Source organism: Gopherus evgoodei, chromosome 6 (assembly GCF_007399415.2).
Source record: "Gopherus evgoodei ecotype Sinaloan lineage chromosome 6, rGopEvg1_v1.p, whole genome shotgun sequence".
Classification (NCBI taxonomy): domain Eukaryota; kingdom Metazoa; phylum Chordata; order Testudines; family Testudinidae; genus Gopherus; species Gopherus evgoodei.
In genome coordinates this window covers 87,488,894-87,515,187 of record NC_044327.1, presented here as the reverse complement: position 1 = coordinate 87,515,187, position 26,294 = coordinate 87,488,894, and the positions used below count along the sequence as shown (strand labels likewise).

Genomic DNA, 26,294 nt, shown 5'->3' with positions numbered 1-26,294 from the left:
AGTATGCTCCAGATTTGCATCTTTGAAAAAAAAATGCCTTGAGCAAAAATTTTGTTTACAAGCATATGGGTGGCTCTGAAAATAACACAAGCTGTACACATCAAGCACTGGATTGAATAAATACTTTTTCACAATGAAGAAGCTTTGCATGGAATTTACAAGAAGGATTTCCATAGAAACCTCTTTTTGCAAAAACATAAAACAAGTGAAAAATTCCCCTTTTGCACAATAAGATGCTGAGGTGGAAGAGGGGTGATAACTGACAGCTGAGGCTTACAGCTGTTCTCACAGTTCATGTCAACACAGTGAGAGAAAGGAGTGAGGAGGATCCTTACAATTCTCAGAGCATATTGTATAGGGTTTCTCTACCTGGATATCAGTATTATCTTGTGTAGGAAAGCATTATCAGAGGAATTTCCTGCTGAAGGCCCATAAAATGCCCTTTGATTTGGAATTTCACCAAGTTCACTGGTTTGGTTTTGATTTATTTCACATTAAAAAGAAAAATAAATGTTGCAGTAGCTGTTACCGCCTCTCTCCCATGTCAGTTGCTTAACACCACGTCCAGAGGCTTTTGAATAAATATTTATTTGCACAGGGTAGAGCATGCATTTATGTTGCACAGGGATGACCGGAGATCCTTCTTTAAGCCTGACATGCAGTGACTCATTATGCAAATAGTGAACATAGAGAGCTATACTGATTTATGTTAATAAGCAAGATCAGATTGGCAGCAGCAGCAGCACATCTAGTTCTTACAAAAGAAACCATAAACCTCATTTCTTCTCAAAAATTTATTTTAAAATCATCTTCAGTGAAGTCCACTCATTCACTGGTCCTAGAGATATGTGGAGAGAACTAACATATTCTCACAATACATGTGTCAGATCAAGCTGTACTTCCTGCTTGCTCAACCCGCCACCCCCGCCTAGAAAGTGCTGACACAGGCTCACATGTGTTCATAGAAGTAGAAAGGGACTCTCACAACCTAAGAGCTCCAGGATTTAGCCCAGGCGGTTCCAACACATTTTCCCAGTGTGACCCCATTTTCACAAATATTGCTTCCTGTGACCCCCAAACAGTACCAAGGATGCCATTTAAAAATGGCACCCCTCCACTCAGCATAACTTCACATGCGTTCAGTGTGTGTGAGGTTTACACTGCATGGAATGTGTCATTTGTGTAGAGCAAAATAGCGTCTTTCATGCGGTGTGACCTCATTTATATGATGCATCTGAGGTCACACTATACGGAAGATGTCATTTTATAAATGGTTTCCTCCACACATTTTGGATTGCCATGACCCCATCGGGTGATGAAGCGACTCCACTTGAGGTCATGATCCACAGTTTAGGACCCACTAATTTAGCCTTTCATGTGGAAGATTCAATGAGGGAGGAATTAAAATCATAGAAGACTTGAGGAATGCAAAATATCATTTATTTATGGCACAACCAAATACAACTCCTCTGAAATTGATGCGATCCAGGACCAGCAATGTGGCTTTAATATTTTGGCCTTGCCTTCATTGCAAAGTTAACTTGAGATATAACACGTATTGTCCCAACTCACTTCCTATCCACACACAAAAACCCTTAACTCAGTGTGATGGTGCTTTAACTCGAGTTGGATGGCCTGGCAGGATGTATAGGCCAGTGGTCTCAAACTATTGGTCGGGCCCCCCAAAGTGGGTCATGACTCCATTTTACTGGGGGTCGCCAGAGCTGGAGTTAGACCTGCTGAGGCCAAGGGCCAAAGCCCAAGGGCTTCAGCCCTGGGTGGTGGGGCTCTGGTCTCCAGGCGGGGGGGCCCTGTATCCTAAGTCCCTGGGCTTCAACTTTGGCCTCTCCGCCCAGAGCAGTGGGGCTTGGGCAGGCTCAGTGCTTCAGTCCCCACTCTTGGGGTCATGTAGTAATTGTTGTTGTCAGAAGGGGGTTGCAGTGCAATGATGTTTGAGAACTCCTAGTATAGGCTAAAGGCTGTAATTAGCACACTCATCAGCTGCTAATGCACCACTCTGTAACAGTGCACATGCTAGTATGCTACAAGTCCTCCAAACCCTTCCCACAATTCTCCATGTGCACAGAAAGGACGACAAGTTCTCCTACAATTCACTGGGAAAGAATTAATAGAGCATTCAACTTACCGCAGTGCAAAAAAGCTCATAGGAAAAGCTCTTAGAAGTCCTTAGTGCCACACATGAATGAGTGCAGCACCACGGTGGACACCACAGCTCAAGTTGTTATTTCTCTGTGCAGCTGCCCTCACTCCAGCCAGGCTAACTTGAGAGAAGTAACTAAAGCATAGATAGCATCAGTTAACACTGCAATGAAGATAGTCCCACAGCGGCAAAGGTCTTGAGGTTAAATACAATTTGTACTGCAAATGCACAAACAAAAGTAAGACAAACAAATGAGATCATTTAATGCTTTCAGGGAAAGCAAAGTGCAAAAGAAAAGCAAACTCCTCCCCACAATCCCAACCCCCAAGTTCCTCTTTGGTCCTGATCCCAACTGTCAAACCCCCCTTCCCTAATTACCAACTACTACCCAGCTATAACTCTCCACAGCACCATCTCTCCCACAACCAGGGGATGCCCTGGCCCTATTCCACTCCATCAGTCCCATTTCAACTGGTGTACCCCTTATTACACCCTGCTCCTTCCACCTGTGGGCTGCTGCTCCACCCACCTGCTCAGTCACTCCTTCTGCATGTAAGCAGTTTATGCTGAGGATGAGATTTACTGTGCAAACAAACAAGACAGGAATTTACAATTAATTATGGTTGCACACGAAAAAAGTGGATGCTGTGTCATGCAGCAAGAAGGTAACAAGACTCCTTGCATAGGACTCTGTGTGGAGACACTCTGAAAATTACACTTAAGTATGGGCAACACAATCAGCTAAACACTGAAATCCTTCTGATTTATCACAGCACAGAAATAAAAATACGGTATACTGAAAGGATTAATACATAATGGAAGACTGAGAACTAAGTTCCTATGAGTACAACTTGTACAAGTGTCAAGTAAGATGATGGCAAGGAAACCTAGTAGTTTATGAGGCATTCAAAAGGTGCAATCATCAAGGGTGGAGAGGAGTTATTTATTGTGATACACAGAGCTTATAACAGGGAGTACTAGGACAAACTTCAAAAACTTAGGCTGAACATCCAGGAGAACTTAGTGAAAGTAGAACGTGCTAGGACGTGGAATCAGTGGAACCAATTAAGGGAGAGCTGAGGGGAACGAACACTCTCTCCCCAACCCCAAGGTTTTTGGGTTTGCTCAAAGTTCCATAGGTCACGGAGAGCAAAATGGGAAGGCATTGCCTGACCACTTTTAACCAATGGTCCCATTCTAAACCAGAATGCTTGCTGTCAGAGAAGTCCAAAGCTTTGCTCCAGCTGCATGGTCCAATGCCACAGAAATTTGACCTGCCACCCCTCCATACAGAGAGGCAGCCATGTCAAATTTCAGTGAGTGGCATTACAACCTGGTGCATGTGGTCACAATGACACTCAGATATGCCTTAGCTGTACCTCTGCCCAGACCACCAGGCCAAAATGATATTGCAACCTAGCATACAGGGAGTCTGTTCCCTGGAGGCAGCAGCTCATGCACTGTGTGGGTAAGAGAGAGGGGGCCAGGGAGACCCCGAGATCCCTGAGGGGAAGGGGACAAGCAGGAACCAGAACAGGCCCCCAGCCAGGGGGCAGGAGGAACCTGAATTTGCTCCCCCTCCCCAGCAAGTAATATTTGAATTGGCGTCACTGTGTGGAATAGTATTTAATGGAACTGGTTGCTCAGAAAACATAAAATGATATTTTTACAACAAGGTAGAAACAAATGTCTTTCATGTTTTGAACAACTGAACATATGACAAAGGTCTGGTTAAAAACCACCAACCTACAGGCAATCCCACAGAAGCCACTTCTCCAAATTTAAGACTCACGCCAAGTGATCTCTGTGTCTTACAGACTTGTTTAGGTTGCCTGACCTCTTCAGAAGTCCTTTTATATCAGCACTATATTAAATCAAAATACAGGCCAATGGCCCAGCCGCAGGGAAGAAACAGCAATCACAACATTAACACAATATTAAAGAATAAAAGCAGACAAATGCGCCCATCAAATAGTTCTGTAATAGTCAGTGACCAGCTTCTCCCTGTAATCTTTTTTAAAAACCCAGCACAAAACAACACTAATCACATTTCTAATGGTATAAATGGCAGCCAGTCTGAGGAGAAGGGAGCAGGGAGTTTTCAGATTCTCCCACTTGGTGATGTAATCAATATAGCTGGAGAAGAGGGCAGTCAGGTCCTAACTCCAGTGGAACTGCTGGCTGGAGATGGGGCTTACCTGGAGGCCTTTGAGGAACTAGCCCAATTTTTCTGTCTGTGATAAACCAGTTTTAAACATTACACCATTCAGCAACAGTTTGGGGAAAATCTTGTCCATTATTAGAAGTATCACACAAGATTTCTCCTTTCCTTTCTCGCAACACTAATAAGGCTAAAACACACTATCTACACTAAATAATGCAAAACTTATAGAAACCATATGTTAAGAAACAAAAGAGCTACCTCAAGAACCTTATGAATGAGCTGTGACAACAGCCATTCAGAAAATGTCTATCAATATGATATTCAATGCAAAATGGAGAGGAATTTTGAAAATTTCCCCATCTCCCTATTTTTCCCTAGTTTTACTGCCAACCAGAGACCAATTTTTTTTTATTTGCAAAAGGGCCATGAAGAGAACGTGCCATCTGATTTTTTACTATTAGCTGAAGCAATGAAGACGACTTATTAGATAGATTACCCGCCTTCAGTTTACTTCATTGTAAATGGATAACCTTGATTATTTATTATTATAATGTGATAGTTTTAAAGCATCCCCAGTAACCATTAGGGCCCCTATATGCTAGGCACTGTACAAACACATAGGAAGATACAGCCTCTGCCCTGCAGAGATTACAATCTAAAGACAAATATCAAATAAAAGGGAGGGGAGAGGGATACACCATACAAGCAAAGCGGTCAGGGTGATGAGGGACCATGGTTTGTAAGCTCCAATGCCTTCTCTTTTAAAACAGGTCTCATTGTTCTAAATATATTTCTTCAGCATGTCTTATTTTGGCAGTGACTTTGCATATAAATGTAGGTCAATAACTGTGCAGGTACTTTTGTGTTCACACCAAGTATCTACCCACTAAGGGCCCAACCCCAGCTCACACTGGCAGTCAACAGTAACACTCACTGGCTCAATCAGAGCTGAATCAAGCCCCACAAGAGGGGCTCCATGGATTAGTCAATGTAAATGGGAGATGTAACATACATTATAAAAGGTCATCACATTTTAAATAGTGTTTTCCATTTGTACAGCTTGAAATTACCCTTAAATATGACAGTTATTTTGGGCTGGTTGAACCATCCAACTATTGGCTAGAATTGTATCTAGCCCTAACATAGCTGAGCACAGGAGCAGAAAGGAGAAGCCTTCCTCAGTCTCCCAGGAGGAAGGCAGCAGGGGATTAGGCAAAGTTAGGGCTCTGTCCTCTCAAGTGCTGGCCAACAAATAGGGTGAACATGTGGGAGGAAGTGTGCTGCACCTCATAAAGTGATCTCACAAGTTACCCTCCCAGTACAATAGGGCAGATCTGGGTGGAACTGTGATACTCCAAGGTGACACGCCTATGCTCACCATCCCTTCCCATGGGCTCTGTTCCTTCTAAGGCAGGTCTACACTGGCGGGAGGGGGTGGGGTGTTTGACCTAAGATACTCAATTTCAGCTATGCTTAAGTCAGCATATCTTAGGTCAATTTACCTGACCGTGAGGACAGCGGTGAGTTGACCACTGCCATCCCCCGTTGACTCTGCTTCCGCCTCTCGCGGCAGTGGAGTTCCAGAGCCGACGGCAGAGCGATCTGGGATCGATTTTATCATGTCTACACTAGATGCGATAAAATTGATCCCGATAGATTGATGACTACCCGCCGATCTGGCGGGTAGTGCAGGACGTACTCTAAGAGGGCTCCTCTTATTAATCCAAAACCATTTAACTTCTAACATGAAAACACATGTCTAAATGTTTTCACATTTAATTTATTCACATGTACAACAGCAGTTAATTTACCCAAACAGGTCTAAGTATAATGGAAGCTGCCTACACAATTTTTCACTGTTACTGGCAAGTGTGGAATTATATCATATCCATTTTTTTTTCCTTCTGATGGACATTTCCTCCTTCTCTGTGACTTTTCTGAAGGAGTTGGTTATCCAGCCCAAAGGGTAATCTCCTTTAGTTCTCATGCACTTTTTCATTCAGTCTTCGCTCAGATAAAAATTCCCATTGAAGTCAATGGGAAATTTGCTTTCCTGAAATCTAACATCCATTCCCTATTATACTGCACTTTGATTGTAAGATTTGGGGAGACGGAAAAATCTTTTCACTGTATGTGCATAAAGTGCCTAGCATAATGGGGCCCTGATCGGGGCATCTAGATGCTCTTGTGACACAAATAATGATGAATTAATTTAGTTCATGGTTACTAGTACCAAAATTCCCCTACTCTCTCTTTTTCAATCAATTTCTCCCTCTCAAAGAGTAGATTCATTATCACTTCTCCTTGGTATGATGCTGTGGGTTTTGGATCACAATACAATCCTTTTCATAAGCAAAGATTCTCTTGGTTGATGCATGTTTTGCTGTCTTTCTTACCCATTAGATTGTCTGGGTAGTTAAAAATTGCCCATGAGTATGTATGTTCTTATTCATATACCATATACTATAAAGGTACCTGTGAACAAATACCTGTAATGGGTTTCACTTTGGGTCTTAAGGAACTATGCCCACTCACCCTACCAGAAAGAAACATCCTGAAAGAAGAAAATAATTAAGAAGTTAATTAACCTAACTAGCCCCGGTGTTTTTGCCCAAGCACCCTGGAGAGAGGAAACATCCTCTGAAAAGTTATCAGAGGATCAAAAGAATTTTGAAATGCTTGTACAGTTGCAGAAGGAAATGATGATTGTACCTCAAAGTACAATTAACTGAAGTAAATTGTAATATAGAGATGCCTTTATAGGGATAGGCTATATGTATGTTGACTTCTGAGAAAAACAGCCAACACGGGTCTTGGCTATACTAGCATTTTGTTTCTTATTTCCCATCCCTTGCACTAGCAGCAAAGCTCCATCAGACAGACTGCCCATGGCTGGCAGCATTTTAACCATACTATTGTCTACATATGCTCTGAGCAAGTTTTAGATGGCACACTAGTTAAAAACTCCAGCTGCTGGTCTGCACTAGTTCTTCCACCATTGCTACTACCTAAACTAAGCTACACTGGTGGCAAGCGTGGGAAATCTGAAGAAAAATGACGGTGTAGACAGAGCCTTGATATCTAGACACATTAGAAAGAAGGAGGATCTGGGGGTTAGGGTACTAATCCTAGGATTTGTGAAACTGGGTTCAAGCACCTGCTCTACCACAGACTTCCTGCATAACCTTAGGCAAGTCACTTCGATTCTCTGTCCCTCAGCCCCCATTTGTAAATGGAATAACAGCATGTCCTCACGGGTGATGCGAATATAAATAGATTGTTCGCACTTGGATTTTATGGTAATGGGGGCCCACATAAGACCTAAGAATGAAACGTAGGACATCACCAAGCAGGGTCAGCTTAGGCCATTCCCCCGAATCGGGCCCCACGCCTAAGGTGCCTTTTAATTTTTTTTTTTACTCACCCTGCGGTGGTCCGGTTCTTGGGTAGCACTTCGGCAGCAGGGGAGCCTTCAGTGCCGGGGAGCGAGTGAAGGACCCCCGGCTACCAAAGACCAGACCGCCGCCGGGTATTCGAATTGGCCCCACAGTTCCTAAAGTCGGCCCTGCCTCAAGAACCTACCAAGAACAAAGCACTGACCCAAACAAAAACAAAAGGACAAGCCAAGGAACAGATATCTATAGCTGGTCTGAAAACCCACAATTCTCCCCACAGAATTTCATTGGAAAAACCTACTTTTAAAGTTTCTACTGAAAATTTTGGGGTTTCTGTGGAAATTTTCATTTTGTTTTGATTTAAAAGGGTATTTCAAAACAAAAAAACGTCATTTTGTTTCAGACTTTTGAAAAAAAAATTAAATATTTTGCTTCATTTTCTAACTTTTACTAGCTGGAACAAAGTAAAAAGTGGGTCTTTTCCACAATTTCTTTTAACAGCTAAAGGAGTGGGAGTAAAACAGTGAGTGAAAGCCCCCAAAATCAAAAAAGGGAAACGTTTTTTTTATTTCCAAAAATCCAAAACAAAATGACTTTGTAGTCAAAACAAAATAAAACAAATGCATTTATTTTTAAAGTGTCAGATCAAAATAAATTTTTCATTTCAATTATCCAAATGGTAAATCTTTTTTATCTTTCTTTTTTTGAAATCTACATTTTCTTTTCTTTCTTTTTTTTTGTTAAATACAAGCCACATTTCCCAGCAGAAAAGTTTATTGTGAGAATTTTTTTTACCAGCTCTAAGGTCAGTTTCACTTTAGCATGGTATAGCCTGTAGCCAATTTCCTCTGTTGCTTACATGGGTCCTAATACAGCAGAATGAATGGGATTATTTTTTTAAATAGGAGAGTTTGATTGTAAAATTATAAAAACTGGCAGGGAACTAAGGGGCAGATGTAGTGCCTGAAGCTTCTGCTAACTCCATTTATTTTTTTAAGACAAGATTTCAAGTTGACACTGCCTTTTAACAATTCTGTTAATGATGTGTGAGAACAGGTCATCTGACCAGCGCTGAATTGGCTCTGCAATGCTACAGGAGTACAAAGCAGTAATACTTACTGCAGGAGCAAACCGTCTCCTGTGTGGCGAAAAACCACAAAGCACCAAGGAAACGTCATAATTTAAAAAACTGGGGTTAGTGTCCCATGTTCTTTGGGAGGGACAGAAACGATGCACTACCATACAAGATGGAAGAGAGGCCTACCCAATCCTTATGGGTTGTAGGGGAATCTTATGGATATCAAGACAGCTACATGAAGACCCAGTGGCTCCATATTGCTCTCCTGGCCTCTTCTCCTCTGTAGCAACATGGCTCCTTATGGAGAACAGCCTTGCAAAAGCGGATTTCACAGCACAGAAGGTGAATCTGCTTGAAGATGATACGAACTGGGGCATTGTTATTTTCTACAAGGAAATATCTGCAGCTGTGTGAGTTGATGGTGCCTTAGGCCTTGTGTACAGTGATGGTGGCGTCTAGCTTACATGTAGCTACATGCAGCAATGAAAGGCAGGCTGCATTCACACTGTGGTATGTAGCTCCGTGCAGCAGTGAAAGGCTCTGGCAGTGGGAAAAGGGTTCCAGCAGCTGCCAGAGCCTCTCTCTCTGCCTCTGCCTACCAGAATCTTCCCTGCTGCTAGAGTCTTTTAGTGGCAGGCAAATGCTCCAGCAGCTTCCTGCTGCTGGAGCCTTTCCCCACCACAGGGAGCTAATGGAGACTTTCCCCACTGCCAGAGCCTTTCCCAGCAGCACAGAAAGGCTCCAGCAGCAGGGATTCAGCAGGACACTACCTGCTAAAAATATTTCATGTTATAGCACAGGGGTTGACAACCTTCAGAAAGTGGTGTGCCAAGTCTTCATTTATTCACTCTAATTTAAGGTTTCGCGTGCCAGTAAATATCATCTAAAAACGTTAAAATGTCTCTTTCTACAAGTCTATAATAATATAACTAAACTATTGTGGTATGTAAAGTAAATAAGGTTTTTTAAAAATGTTTGAGAAGTTTCATTTAAATTAAATTAAAATGCAGAGGCCCCCGGAACAGTGGCCAGGACCAGGGCAGTGGATGAGTGCCACTGAAAATCAGCTTGCATGCTGCCTTCGGCACACGTGCCATAGGTTGCCTACCCTGTTATAGCATGTTTATATATCACTGTTAAAGCAGTCTCTGATAATGACTCCAGCGCATGTGGTTCATTTTAAGGACACTTTCACTGCAGATTTGACAAAACACAAAAGATACCATGTGAGATTTCTAAAGTTAGCCACAGCACTCGACCCAAGATTTAAGAATATGAAGTGCCTTCCAAAATCTGAGAGGGACAAAGTGTGGAGCATGCGTTCAGATGTCTTAAAAGAGCAACAATCCAATGTGGAACTACAGAACGCGAACCACCAAAAAGGAAAATCAACCTTCTGCTGATGGCATCTGACTCAGATGATGAAAATGAACATGCATCGGTCCACACTGCTTTGGATGGTTTTCGAGCAGAACTAATCATCAGCATGGATGCATCACGCATGTCCTCTGGAATGGTGGTTGAAGCATGAAGGGACATGTGAATCTTTAGCACATCTGGCACATAAATATCTTGCGACATCAGCTACAACAGTGCCATGAGAACACCTGTTCTTACTTTCAGGTGACATTGTAAACAAGAAGCGGGCAGCATTATCTCCTGCAAATGTAAACAAATTTATTTGTCTGAGTGACTGAACAAGAAGTAGGACTGAGTGGACTTGCAAGGCTCTAAAATTTTACATTGTTTTATTTTTGAATTCAATTTTTTTTGTACATAATTCTACATTTGTAAGTTCACTTTCATGACAAATACTGTAGTGCAGATCTGTTTATTAGGTGAATTGAAAAATACTATTTATTTTGTTTTTCACAGTTGCAAATACTTGTAATCAAAAATAAATATAAAGTGAGGCACTGTACACTTCGTATTCTATGTTGAAATTTAAATATATTTGAAAATGTAGAAAACATGCAAAAATATTTAAATGGTATTCTATTATTGTTTAACAGTACGATTAATTCCAATTAATTTTTTAATCACTTGACAGCCCTACTTTTAACATCCTTGCAAGTGTTTCAATCAAATGCTATTTTCTCTCTCTGTACAGTTTACTCTGTTCAACGTGAACAATTAAAATAATTAATTTTATAAGAGAAGGAAGCAAATATACTATTGTAAGTTCAAGTTACTTGAACTAAAACTACATTGACCGCAAATATGTTATCATAATTATTGGACATGGAACTACACAGAATCACATGATGTTATTTTATTAATCAGGTGTTACTGTTTGAGTAACTCTGAACATTTGCGCGGTTTTGCAAGGGAAATTCTGTAACGTGGACAATAATACTTTGCTTTCTAGATAAGCTGGAAACAGGATCTTCAATTAGCTGAAAAAGATGTGCTTGAAACCTCTAATTTCTAGTTTCATTATAAATTTATTTTTGAAACCATGACGTTTATAGTGTGGTAAATAAGATTGTGATCCCTGTTGCTGTCACTGATATTATGTATATGGAAAATTTATCAAAATAATGCATTTTTCTAATTTGAGGAATAATATGGACCATATGTATTGATTATACTTTCATATAAAAATCAGATAACCCAACAACCTGACTTTTCTGAATATATTTTCCTTTTAAATAACAAAAAATAAACAGAAGTCATTAGTCATTTGACTAGATAGACTATACATGCTGTGTAAAATCTTAGACTTGCAAAGAATTTTAGGTGTGCTGAGTGACTATTCCAAATAACACTGCATTACCACACACCAATCCCAATAAGCCTCTTGAAGGCTTTTAATAGGTAGCATGCACCTCAGGTGGTTAAAAATTCATCTCCTACCTGATCTTCATGATTATTAGAGTGACAGCAGGATAACATAATACTAGATATAGCCTGTGATTATTCTATTATTATTATTATTAGAATACATTTCGTATACATCACTGAGGCTGTCTTATATTACTTCAGATATTCTCAGATTATGGAGGCAATATAGTCCAGTGGATACCAGTAACACAAGATGCTAAAAATATTGGGAAAGAGTTTGAAAAGCAAACACTCCACGGGGCCAATTTTAGCCCTCATATGTACCACCTGGCATAGATACAAATATGTGGATCCATATCTGCAGGATCAACCCGCAATCCGACCCGCAATCCACTAGCTATCTTTTACCTGTATTCTGGCATCCACATCCACAAGCAGCAGCACGCCATCTCACAAGGTCTAGTGATTGGGGGTGGAGAAGAAAGGAAGTGAGTGGGGGGGGCAGGGTCTTGTGAGAAAGAGACAGTGCGAGGGTGCAGACTGGGGGTAAGGGTCAGCGTGGGGGCAGTGTCACAAGGAGAAGGGGCAGCGCCGAGGGGGGGACAGGAGGGAAGGAGCATTGCACTGCGTGCTGCTCCCAGGAGCTTGTGAAAGATGGCACACGGCAGCAGCAGTGCGTGTTGCATCACAGAGGGGTGGAGGGATGGGGTGCCGGGGCCCCACCCGCTCCAATCCCCATGGGCAGGCATGGGCCCTGCTGCTCAGAGCTGGCAGGCCATGCCCAGGACTGGGAGCTCAGCCAGTGCTGCCAGGCTGGGCCATGGTGGGGACACTGGTGCTGCCCAAGGGGCCCAAGCTGCTGGACAGGAAGTGGCACAATGAGTGGGTGCTGGACAGCCCTGACTCCAACCTGCTGCCAAGTCCCAGCCACTGGCTGCCAGCTCCGAGTACACTGCGCCCCCCCTGGGCTGCCCATGCCGGATGCCGCAGGCCAGGTGCCACTAACAAATAGAGCCCTGCGTGGTTCTATCTGCATCTGATCCACAAGCCGCAAAAATGGTCCATGGCTATCTGCATATTTGCAGGGCTCTACTAACACAAAGTAGATAAGTCAGTCTTGAACTACAACCAGTGCATTTTTCCTTTTCTGCCAGTTTTCATTGTGACATTCTCCAACAGACTGAGTGGAGATGACATTAAGCTAAAAATCATTCTACTCCTATTGGGCACAATACCTTACAATGTAACACTGAATTTTGTCAAGTTACATGTGCTCAGCATATAACCATCATCATTTTTCTTTCTGTGCCCTCTTCCCCCATCCCCTGCCCCCTCCGTCAAAACAGACAACCCAATGAATTCCATTATTTTTCGAATTAATGCAGAAACTCACCTCAGGCACTTCTTCAAAGTCTTCTTTAGAGACCAAAATTCAGGGTATTTCAGACAAATTCAAAAAGCCAGAAAATTGCTTAGTGAAAGTGGACAAAAGAAGCACTTTCACATCTAATTTAAATACTGACTAGATTGTGTTTTCCATGAAAGCCATACAAATAAAGCAGGAGTTGCTCTAATAGAAGGAACTTCCAAGATACATGTGTACACTAATTGGACCTGGCTAAAAGAAAATGCCCTTACTCAAGGGCTCCTTCACAGAGGATAGAACAGACTTCTCAGTTGTTTTTAGATCTAAATTGAAAATCACCCAGGCAGGGAAAAATATCATGACTGACAAGATCCTTAAGAAAGAAACCTGTTGCCTGTGAACCCTGAGGAGGGGGGGGGGCAGAAAGGGGTGCACAGAAATAGACTCCACCTGAGTAACTGCATCAACCTCCTGTTGAGCCTCATGAGGTTTATCAGGGAGCCTCCATGATCTAGTTCATAGACTCACAGATTTAAGATCAGAAGGGACCATTATGATCATCTAGTCTCACCTCCTACACAATGCAGGCCCAGAATCTCACCCACCCACTCCTGTAACAAACCCCTAACCTATGTCTGAGTTATTGAAGTCCTCAGGAACCATCTATCTCTCCCATTGGCCGAAAGAGGCTTGTATGGTCCCCCATGAGCCCTAGAAGATTTGCATCTCCCAACACTTCTATGCCAGCCTTAATAGGCTATTCAGGGATGTCTTGAACTCCAGCTTCTAAGACTTACAAAACTCATCAGGACACCAGCGGCTCCAGGAACTCCCTCCATTAATCCTAGGAAGTTCAAATCTCACCATCTCTCAGCCCAGGCAGGGATCATTAGTGCCCTCCAAAACCACAACCACCACCCCAGCAAGACTCAGAGGAAGAGTTGGCAGCTGTCCAAATGCAAACTACATTATGTTCATGAGGCCTCCAATAAGAACATAAGAACCGCCATACTGGGTCAGACCAAAGGTCCATTTAGCCCAGTATCCTGTCTTCTGGCAGTGACCAATGCCAGGTGTCCCCCCTGCAGGGAATGAAAAGAAGAAATAATCATCAAGTTATCCACCCCTGTCACCCATTCCCAGCTTCTGACAAACAGAGGCTAAGACACCATCCCTGCCCAAATAGTCAAAATAGGCTTATCTGGGACTAAGAAATCCACTAAGGTTTATGTGAGGTTGAGGATGACCTTCAATGAGCCTCCCAAAGCTCAAATATAGTGACGGGCGCTCACTGATTCTAAAGTTTGGGGGATTAACCCAGCAAGCCCCTTAAGGCCTGCAGGGGGGCTGATAAGCCCTCCTAAGGCTCACTACTAGGTCTCCTCTTCTGTAAAACTCAGTAGCTCCACAGGAAAGAAGGAATGCCTGGCCCCTAACCACCACCCCAAACCCTGCTCTCTACAGCCCCTTAGACTGAGCAGGGGGCTTGGAAAAGAAAGGGATCAGAAGGATATCCCCTTTCTTGTGAACTTTCTGAGGTCTGCAGGAAGGGAGAGTCCCTGGAGAGCTTTAGAAGGATCATCATTCCCCCTGCAAGCCTTTTTGCAGCCATTTTCTCTTCTTCCTTCAATAAGGCTCTCAACAGTTACAACATTTTGAAGTCTACATTTGCAAGGAAAAGAGACTTTGCTGGAATTCTGATCTTTCATTAACAACAACAACAGTCTTTTGATGACCAAATACTAAGCTCATTGCAGCAGATAGCACCATTACAAATCTGAACATTAATAAACTTTTGAAATTAAAAGTTTAATCCTCTAACTTTTCATCCGGGACACCAGATCACAGCTAGGGAGTCCAGTAAACAAAATATATTCACTGTAGGTCCTATTTTGCTTCAAAGTCAGGTGGCTTTTTGAACTCTGGTGAGTGCCTCTATTTTTAGGGTGTCGTCATGCAAAAACTTCTTGTCCAATCACTCCACATTTTGTTGAAAAACTGTACCTTAGCCCCAGCTATAGACTACTATTTTTGAGGCTGAGAGGACTTTTTTGTATATGCTGAGGAAGAAAAAGGGGGGACAATGAAAAATTTGCGTTTATAGCAGAAACACAGTTGCAACTTAAACCATGGAGTAACTGGTTTCCCTCCCTAAGTATATCTATGTTTCTAAGTACTAAAATTAAGAAAATCTAAAATAATGACCAAGAAGGGAAAATAATTTTAAACTGACTTCAGCAATGTGAGCCATAATATTCAAAGAGCACTATCCCCAGAAATGCCTGAATTAAACAGTAACATTCAGTCAACCAGAGAACAGCTTTCTGTTCATTCATTCGCCTTTATCCAAAAGAAAGAGCCTCTTAGGGTGAAAGCCTAATGTTGTAGAACTTACATAAAGAGGTACTTCAGTGCAGCTCAGCTTCATTGTTACAGCATCTACAAACAGAATAAACCAGAGTAATTATCACACACTGAATCACAGGGCACTGATACTATTCAGGTTCTTATAGCACGCCAATCACCATGGTGTCTGAATATCTTCCAGAATGAGGATATTAAGAGACGAACTTTATCAAATGTGCAGTTCTTCTCCATTTTCTTAACTCACAGGGAAAAGAAATGCATGCATATATATTACTGGAGGAGGGGTTGTTTCTAGTTAATATGCTGCGTGTTCATATGTTTTTTTCAATACTGTACACAGTAAACTAAACTAATGGGTCAAGTGAACATTTCTGAATCCAGCGACCAAGATGTTAATATTGACAGTAATGAAGTATTAAAACTTGTTGAGTATATCAACAAAGGCAGAGAAAGGAATTGTAAATTTGATCCAGGATGTAGTTGCACCTACTCTTGTATTACACCAAAAATCAAGTGTCCGGTTTTTGTGTATTTTTTTTTAACTCCTTCACTTAAGAACCCCACAGGCTTCAGTCTGTCATTGGTTGCCTAAAAAAGCATCTAAGTGACAAGCAACGCTTAGAGTAATTTAACAACTGTATTTAGATGATCAATTTCAATTATTACTATTTAATATAGTCGAGATAACACTGATTCTAGTATTATATTTTTGATTCCGATGCATCCACCATTCCCTAAAAATAACGTTTGTTTTTTTAAATTAGAAAAAAATCAACCTGGAATCAACCAAGCCTTTAGAAAGCTCAGGTGGACAAACATACTTACAAATCCTCTTCCTCAACTCACCGAAACAGAAAAGAAAACCTGTCCTAAAAGGAGGCTCTCTCATCTCGGATGTGGCTGTGCTGTTAAAGTTGAACCCTTTCCAGTGATAATATGATTATGTTGTGCACAGCCATTCACGCATATGCAGAGCCTGCTATGAGTCAGATATAATTGGAATGTTTCCCCTTTTACACACTGCAAAATTTACTACAGTTTCCACCATGAATACAAAACTTCTTTAGCAAACGGTTTATTGATACTATCTCATATAGCTCATCTTTTCATATGCACACAAGCAAAACTGGGCATGCTGTTATGTTTTGATTTTCATACAATTTTGACAAAAAGGCAAATCCTTTGCAAGAACATTGAGCACAAACGTCAGACCAAGGCCAGTCTTTCACACCATAAGCTTTGTAGATCTCCCCCTATATCATACTCATTCTGAAACCAACGTCTGGATTAACAGGTCAGATATCACCTGCTAACCCCTCCCAAACAGTAGTTAAATGAAGTCCAATATCTACGCTCAGATAGAAGCTCTTGTTTTGTTTTTGTTGGCGGGGGGTGGAGGAAGTTGGTTTTAAGGTGCCTTGTTCTGACTGCCAAATATAGACAAGGTTCTTTAGTTATTCTGCAGCCAGCCCTGAATCTGACCCAATCTGAGATTAACATCTGAAGCACACTCATGTTTGTGCAGACTAAAGGGGGGTACGAAAGGTAACCCAAAAAGTTGTTTCTTGAGGAATTATCAAATACACTGTTTTCCAAAAGTGTCGTATTTCAGAAAGGATGAAGCCCATTACCTCCTATCTTGGATCTCTCATCAAGCCATAGTTATTGCCACCAACATGTTGTTTTATAAACAAGTCAGCAGGAACTGCATCATTTGGTGTCATGCATGACAATGAAATGAAAGGCATGTCACATCTGCTTTTGAGATGCAACATGCCAGCTAGCAGAATCTCCACAATGTTTCTTTTCTGTTTTCTAGGGAATCTATTAATCTCCAATTGTCCATGTTCATAAAGGAGTTCACAGACCATCGGACTTAAACCCACACAACCTCTTTTACAACATGAACGCTGACCCTCACATAAATAGTAACATCTCAGTAAAACAAAACATGCATCTAATTATGCTCACACAATAGATATAATTCCAAGAGATACACACCAACTCCCTCTCGTTCTGCATGAGTGCACAGAGGGATGGGAAAGGCAGGGCTCCCTACGCCCTCTCCCTATTCCAGCACATTTATGCAAGGGGAGGCATAATTTAGTACCTAATTTGGGGATTATGATTGTGCAAATGGTCAGACTTGTACAACTCTTCATTTATTAGGAAGTGAAGTTCATAACATGTGTACAGCACACACAATAAATAACATTCACTAAAAACATGGACCTAGCATACACGTTCCCTCATGCTTTATTTATATGCTATTTAGATCATAGGCTCTTCAGGACAGGGATCTGCTCTTCATATTCACACAAAGTGTCTAGCATAATGTTGATGCCATAGAGATAAATAATATAAATACAGTAGATCTTTTGAATGGCAATTTCCCCTAATAAATGATGTTTACTAACCTAGCCTTCCAAGTTATTAGCATTAATTGGTTAATGTTTGTTTGTATAGCACTTCAAAAATGTAAATCACAATTAACATACTAAGAAGCTATTACATTTCCAATGAGGCCTTGAATTTGACCTATGCTCTTGCTCACATGAGATGTATACCCATATGAAGATAAAAAACATACAATTTTTATTGAATTCCTAATGTGTTACTGAGTTACAAGAACAAACTCACAGAACTCAATGAAATCTAAATTTTAAATTTATTTACACAAAGATCAATTTCTCAAGCAGGCAGTTCTATTAGTATTTTCATATTCTTTTAATAAATACCTATAACCTGCAAACTGCCTAGCCTTATGAAAACATTAAACATGGTGTAGAATGCTGGCTGTACAGGTTTAAAATACACTTGTGATTGTCTATAAACAAACCTTAGAATCACCAACTTTTAATGATGTTTCTTAGAAACAAAAGGGCACTTAATTGATCCTCTTTTCACTTCCTGCATAGGAACTTGTTAACGTCAACATATATTATAGTAAGTTCTAAGCAAACAGTTCTGCTTTGCTGTTTTTTTTCACATTTGTTTTAATGACAGTTGTTGTTTAGAAAAAGTTCCGCACAAATGATCCGAGTCTTCTCCTAGTGCTTAGCCCAATTCACTCACCTGGCTACTGGGAATCTCTGAAATTCACTAAAAACAAATGCAAAGCACTATATTTAGGAAGGAAAAAAAATCAAATGCACAGCTACAAAATTGGAAATAACTAGCTAGGCAGTAGTACTACCGAAAAGGATCTGGAGGTTATAGCAGATCACAAATTGAATATCAAGTATCAGAGGGTAGCCGTGTTAGTCTGGATCTGTAAAAGCAGCAAAGAATCCTGTGGCACCTTATAGACTAACAGACGTTTTGGAGCATGAGCTTTCGTGGGTGAATACCCACTTCCTCAGATGCATGTAATGGAAATATCCAGGGGCAGGTATATATATGTGTGCTAGCAAGCAAGCTAGAGATAACGAGGTCAGTTCAATCAGGGAGGATTCACAAATTGAATATGAGCCAACAACGTGATGCTGCTGCAAAAAAGGCAAATGTCATTCTGGGATATGTTAGCAGAAGTGTTGTCTACAACCATGGTGCTCAACCAGGGGTTCGGGGCCGCGTAGGGGACCCTGAGCAGGTTTCAGGGGGTCCGTCAAGCAGGGCCAGCATTAGTTTCGCTGGGGCCCAGAGCAGAGAGCCAAAGCCCCACCATATGGGACTGAAGGCCGGGGCCCTGAGTCACATCACCCAGGGCTGAAGCCTGACCAATGTAGTTTCATGAGGGCCTCAGTCTCATGGGGTGCCAGGCAATTACCATGCTTGGTGCCCCTTAATGCTGGGCCTGCTTTTTATATGCAGAAAACCAGCTGTTGTAGTACAGGTGGGCCATGGAGTTTTTATAACATGGGGGAGTGGGTTCAGAAAGAAAAAGGTTGAGAACCCCTGGCCTACAAGACATGGGAGGTAATTGTTCCATTCTATTCATCACTGGTGAAGCCTCAGCTGGAGTACTGTGTCCAGGTTCGGGCACCATACTGTAGGAAAGATATGAACAAATTAAAGAGAGTTCAAAGGAGAGCAACAAAAATGATAAAAAGTTTGGAAAACATGACATGAGGAAAGGTTGAAAGAATTAGGCATGTTTAGTCTAGAAAAGAGAAGGCTGAAGGAGGACATGATAGGAGTCTTCAGATATATTGAGGGCTGTTACAGAGGGAATGGTAATCAATTGTTCTCCCTGTCCACTTAAAGTAGGATAAGAAGTAATCAGCTTATTTTGCAGGAAGAGAGATTCAGGTAGATATTAGGGAAAATGTCTAACAATAAGACTATTAAGCTCTGGAACAGTTTACCTTGGAGTCTGGGAATTCCCACCATTGAAAGTTTTTAGGAACAGCTAGACAAACCACCTTTCAGGGGATGTCAAGGTGTACTCCATCCTGCCATGCTGAGCAAGATAAGCAGCCAACCTCACTGTAGTTCCCTTCCAGCCCTTCATTTCTATCATTCTATGACTACAGGAGAAATTCTCCCACTGCAGCCATGGAACCAGAACAAAGTTGCTCTTCAGTCACTACGGAAGGAATGCAGTCACAGTCTAAGGAACGGAGATTTCCAGGGTCCTGACACCACATCACCCACCATCTCTGGAGGATTCACGAAACAGCAGATTCTCTAGTGCAAGCCAAACTGCCACCATAGACCAACTGCACACAATTGCACTGAGAGGCACTAGGGAGTAGCTGCACTGAGCACAATGTGTGCAGAGCCCATGCAGTTTCCTGGCATACACACACCCCTCCACATAGCAAAACTACGCGAGTTCCCTTGTGTCAGGGGTCAATCTGGGTGATGGGAGAGAGAACTGGGAAGGATTTGGGCCTAAAAAAAAAAACCACCATTTCCAATTTCTGCCTTCTCCCGCTGAAGTCAAACTTCCATTAATTTCAGTAGTGGCAGGATCAGCCTATAAATCAGATCTTTCCTCATTAAATGCAAATTTGAGTCAGTTCAGTAGTGAACTTGACAAAAAATGTGCATGATTATGTGCCATAATTTGGAGAAGTCCAAGGCACAGGCTTATTGTCCAGTATAGTTGAATATCTCCGCTTTATCTAAGAAAATCGGCACCAAGTACATCAATTTACACTATCTTACCGCTGGAGCGAATGGGAAATCTGTGAATTTCAGAACGTGCATCTGACGAAGTGGGTATTCACCCATGAAAGCTTATGCTCCAATACTTCTGTTACTCTATAAGGTGCCACAGGACTCTTGGCCGCTTTTTACAGATCCAGACTAACACGGCTACCCCTCTGATACTCAGAATTGCTGTAAGTAAATTACATCTCAAGGTAAATTCTATCAGTGATTATCCCCAAAGTTTAAAAGAATAGAATTTACCCAACAAGAGTTTTGAAAATGTCTAGTTTGCCACCTTCCCCAATGGAAATTGAATTTTGTGTCCTAACCTACTTGAGATAGTTAAGAATGTATATTTTATCGTAGTTAAGACATATTTTAACAATTTTTACCTATTTACAAGAATCTTAAATTATATTTCAGGTTTTTTTGTTTTTTGGTGGGGTTTTTTTTGTTTGTTTGTGTTGTTGTTGTTTTGTAAATATACCACTACTTCTAGTTTTTAACTGTGTTTTTCCCAAGTATCGGAGCTACCTTTAATAAGGGACCTGGGAAGGAAATCTGTCACTAGAAAATGTGAATGGAAGTGTGTCATGCTGAGAACACGTTAATGGAAAAGGTTTCTGTTATCAACCTTTTCATTTGTACATACTAGAGAAATTAATAATGGAAAGTAACACAGGAGAAATTCCAGCAATATGCCTTTTGGTCGTGCTTGACAAGGGGATCATCAGACGGCCAATTACTTTATTAATGGTGTTTTTTTCAAGGAGAATTTTCTGAGACTATTATTTGGATTGCAGAAGCACCTATTGTGTGTTAGATGCTTTCTAAATGGAGAAGGACATATTTCCTGGCTCAAAGTCAAAAGTCCTGTGTGACGAAATGGGTCTGTTTCTTAATGTTTCCTATGAATATGGTAGGGTGCCTCAGTTTCCCCTGTGCATTTCTTAAGTCTCTAGGGGGTGAGATTGTTGCAGAGCAAAAGGCCAGTGTGCATAATGGCCCGGCACTCGGTCTCCTGGAAACTAATGGCCGGGGCCCTTCCCCCCTGCAAGGAGATAGCTAAAGGTGTGGGAGAACAAAGAGATCAGGTGACCTCCTGGCTCAGGAAAGGAACAAATCCCAGAGAGGAGGGGCTGGAGGGGGAGGCAGTTTGGAACTAGCTGGGGACGAGGAGTGAGGGCAGACCTGGGTGTCTGGCTCGCTGCTCCAGGATGGACCCGGCTCAGGACCCGGAACAGGATGGTCCTGTTCTCTGTACCTACAAGCTCTCTTTTAGACCGTGTTCCTGTCATCTAATAAACCTCTGTTTTACTGGCTGGCTAAGAATCACGTCTGCAAAGTGGGGGTGCGGGACCCTCTGACTTCCCAGGACCCTGCCTGGGCAGACTCACTCTGGGAAGCGCACGGAGGGGCAGAGGATGCTGAATGCTCCAAGATCAGAACCCAGGAAAGTGGAAGCTGTGTGAGCTTCTTGCCCTGAAGAGAGTCTGCTCACAGAGAGGAGACTTCACCAGAGTCCTGATTGGCTTCGTAGGGAGGCAGTTCCAGAGCATCACCTGGGGACTCCGTGACATCCTGATCCATAAGCTGGCCCGCAACTCAGTATTTGAGTCTCACCTTCCCAAAAAATGAGGTGTTTACTCCTAAGATAAATAAATGAAGTACATAAGTAGAGGATTTAGGCCCCAATCGTGCACTGTGAGCTAAGAAGGCACACTGCTGCACCATTAAACTTGGGCTCCACACAGGTAAGCAGACAGACTGCCTGTTTCAGATTCAGAATCAGAATTGGGGCATCAGTCATTTAGTGTTTTGTAGGCCTTTCAGAATAAAGTGATAGTATAAAAAAATTAAATTCATATTTCTATTGTCTTTTAAACTGTATGTAGAATACAAAGTTGAGTGTAGAGACAACATGTATATGTTCCTTTTGCATATAGTCCAACACCTCTGTACCACACAGACCTATTGTTGTCCCATAATTTGTAGTGTAAATTACTGGAAATCAAAATTTGACCTGTAAAAATTAAACCTGCAGTTAAAAACCATGAGTGCCCTGGAATGTAGATCTCATTTCCATGATTGTGATGCCTCATACTTTAATACATGTTGTAAAACACTTTGAGGAAAACAAGTCCTATTATTATTTTAGAGGCCAGCACCCAGATTTGATTTTTGATAGATTAAGAGTAACAGGAAACAAAAGGGGTCTTTATATTTTAACAATAGTGGCCCATGTAAAGGTCATTAGCAGGCAAGAAATACTGCCACCTCCACATACACGCCCCCACACCCATGACACCCTTATTGCTCCTTATACAAAATTATGAGATTCTGAGTGGTGCTTATAAAACCAGAGATTTCCAATAAAATACTGCTGGCCAGAACTGCTTTATTGCAACATATGTGGCAACTGAACCACAACACATTATATACCAAAAGGCAATATCATTGTTTCCTAACTGTCAGGACACATTGCACAGAGAGCAGATCTTATTCAGTACAGAATGTACTTTTATGCATAGCTTCCTGCCCTAGACCAAAACTAAAAGATTTTAAAATAATTCAGTGACAGAAAAAAAGTAGCCATTTGAAGCAAGCATATGACGACTACTTAATTCCAAAATGCATGGATTTGTACCATTATAACCAAGGTTTTTCAAATCAGTCTTAATTCTAATCCTGATGAAGATACATAGCATGAAGTGGGGGAAGAGTGAGGAACAGCTACCAGCCTTGAAGTCATTTACTTCATTCTAATATTATTTAAATTGAGAAGTAAAATAATCCCTTACCTACAAATGTATAAGGAAGCAGCTTGCATAGGTTTTGATCACCTCACATTGCACTAGTCTGCTCTTGAAAAAAAGCAACTGGAGAAACTCAACTAAAATTTCTTTTACAACACTCTTCATATCAACAAGAGAAACACACTTCTCATCTTATTTGGGGCTAAAATAAAAGATCACGTATCTTCCTGAAGATTATCACTCAATTCATTGCTCAGTTAATATCCTAATGCTTTCATTAGTTAAAGCCACCACTATTTTGTGTTGCATTGCAGAGAAAATATTTACAGAGCCAAAATAAAAATGGGAGTTGTTCAAAAATTTAAGGCTAAGGTTACACCTTATTTATTAAAATATAAGATCACTCAAACCAACTAAATGTTCCTATAGCATTGCCGGACTCCCAGTGTACCATTCTTGCTCCTTTAGTACCAGTTTTGGAAGCCGTGTTACTTTTTAAGAGTGATTTTTCTAACAGTTTTAGAAGGCACCAGCCTACTGAAGAAGATATTTTAAATACGAAAGAAGCCATTATACTGGGGCAATAATTTTATACCACCATTAAAACCAATCTTTCTTTCTCCATCGTTTCTCATAAGGGTCCCACAAAGCTCACAGTCATAGGCAGGAGATATCCTAAAAACTCTGCCCCTGTAGTTTGCTGGTAAGAGTACTGAATAAGTGAATCCTAGAACACTGCTTTTATAACTGTGTTCAAACATATAATCCAATACTAAGTGTGTTGGTTCATCACCTCTTCAACCTTTGACTTTTCCACATAAGTGGTCTAACTTCATGAATAAAGTTTAGGAGGTTTCTATATCAAGCTATACTAGCTGTGTGTCTCATGACACTTTTGTAATTTGCAGTTCATCTGCCTTTTTGAGCAGTGGAAAAGGCTGCTTTGGGTACCTTATTTGTCTCAATCAGGAATTGCTGAAATACATCTATGTTGACATAAGGTTGTCTCAGCATTCTGTCTTGTTCTGAGGGTGACTCTATGGAACGGAGTTAAGGTGTTTGTGTAACTTTAGCTATATATCTGCATACTTTCACTTCAGCCCTGAGTGGCGGGGCTCAGGCTTCAGCTTTAGCCCTGGTGGGCAGGGCTCAGGCTACAGTCCCTCCACCCAGGGCTGAAGCCCTTGGGCTTCGTCCATCCTGCCCATTGTGATAGGGCTCGGGCTTTGGCTTTGGTCCCTGCTCCTGGGATCATACCATAATATGTAACAATCATGCAGGAATCACAGTACAATGGAGTTTGAGCCTAAAGCGATACATGCTTTCAATTTTAACTGCAGGTTGAAGGGGGGTTTTTTCAAAATCCACAAGCTCTTTCAGCAGCCACTCGCCCCTTCTCTTCCCCCTCTTACAGAACTAATTTCTTAAGAATGAAGGTTCCCTTTGCTCCTCCTCTCCCAATGGGGAGCTCATGAGCTCTGCAAGTGAGAGTTTGATACGGCCACAAGAAGGGCTGGAGGTAAATCCATTCCTCCTTAGCATGAGCTGTAGATGTAGCAAAGGCTCACAAAAGATACATATTCAGTCCTGGACTGTAGCAGACTAATCTACTTTTCCTGCTATCTTTCCTTAAAATGGTGGCAGCACTATGGAAATCTCCTCCCTCCCCATCATCTGCCAGCAATGCAAATCCAACCTGAGCTTTAAGAATCAAGGTGTGGTTGTTTTATTCACACGCCGTCATTAGTAATACATTTCTACAATTTAAACTTGCTTAAACAATTATGTTAATGATGCATGAGGCAGAACAGATTTCTGTTCACTCTCCCATGGCACGTTAGCATTGCAGAGCAATCAAGGAGTAAGTAATAGTAACATTTTGTCAGTAAGTCATCAGATATGACCTCAGCGTCGCAGGGAGCGTATTTTGGTTGGGTAAAGATGGCATTATTTTTAAACTGTCTCTTTCTGATCATAAATACAATTCAGTGTGTGTGTTATGGCAGTGGTTCTCAACTTCTGTACTGGTGACCCCTTTCACACAGCAAGCCTCTGAGTGCGACCCCCTCACTTATACATTAAAAATGTGAATTTTATATTTAACACTATTATAAATGCTGGAGGCAAAACAGGCTTGGGGTGGAAGCTGACAGTTCGTGACACCCCCAAATAAAATCATGACCCCTGAGGGGTCGCAACCCCAAGTTTGAGACCCCTGGTTTATGGCTTTCAGTAGCCATCTTAATGATACTCAGACTGTAAGTGATCATATGGATCAAAGAGTCTTCGTAGTAAGTTAAAAATCAATATATATTTTTAAAATAGTTATCAATGTACAACTTTGAAGAAAATATTGAAACTCTACCTGAAAAGTGTCAGATGCTTAGGAAAGGCAATTCAGAACCAAAGGAGTAAAAAACAATCAGTAGATAGAGTTGAGAAGTGACATCTAAGGAAGTTTAGATGCATGAAAACTGTGGTTGTAGCAGTATATGTGAGCTGATTTACAAGTATACTAAATAAAGTTGTTATATTACAAAGTTACACTATAAATTAAATGTTTGGGTATAGACAGACACAAATTGTCAAATATAGATCTGAAAATGCATGTGCAGATCCTGTGGTCTGCATTTGCAACATGGGCTCTTGGGTGTAACAAAATGATGAACTGTCCACCTAAGTGTTCATATACGCATGCAAATAAGGATCTGCATTCTAGGCAGCCACTTCTGAAAACTGAGTCCATTGTTTTCAAAACTATGTAGCTCAGCTCAAAATGATTAATGCAACAACAGTTAATTTGCTTTTTGATGTACAATAGCATTTCCCAATCTCTAGAGGCATTAATAAAATAGATCGATTTCTACCATACACTCCTGATAATATGGTCTCTCTCTTCAATTTTGCCTCAGACACCTGCATCACCTAAGCAGGCAACAAGAGTTGTGTGACCTCTTACTTTTATATTAATGAAGGGAGTTACACATTAGTTGATAGCTGGAATAAGAAATTATCTTTTCTGTTGTCTAAAAATATCTAGGTTGTAGAAATGTAGTGAAGGTTCTCTCATCCACTTCGGCCTAGTGAATGTTAATATAACTTCCACAATGAGTGCAAATGTCTGGG

At 41.3% G+C, this 26,294-nt stretch overlaps 1 protein-coding gene across 4 annotated transcripts in view; it reads right to left on the bottom strand.

Annotated features, from left to right (window-relative positions):
• Positions 1 to 26,294, bottom strand: part of ARHGEF28 (Rho guanine nucleotide exchange factor 28) — a 212,958-nt gene that overhangs the window by 181,992 nt on the left and 4,672 nt on the right. For all 4 annotated transcript variants that reach the window (XM_030567383.1, XM_030567385.1, XM_030567384.1 and 1 more), the window contains exon 2: positions 15,344 to 15,387. In XM_030567383.1, coding sequence (XP_030423243.1) covers positions 15,344 to 15,376 — 33 coding nt within the window. In that variant the 5' untranslated portion in view covers positions 15,377 to 15,387. The remainder of the gene's footprint in view (positions 1 to 15,343; positions 15,388 to 26,294) is intronic.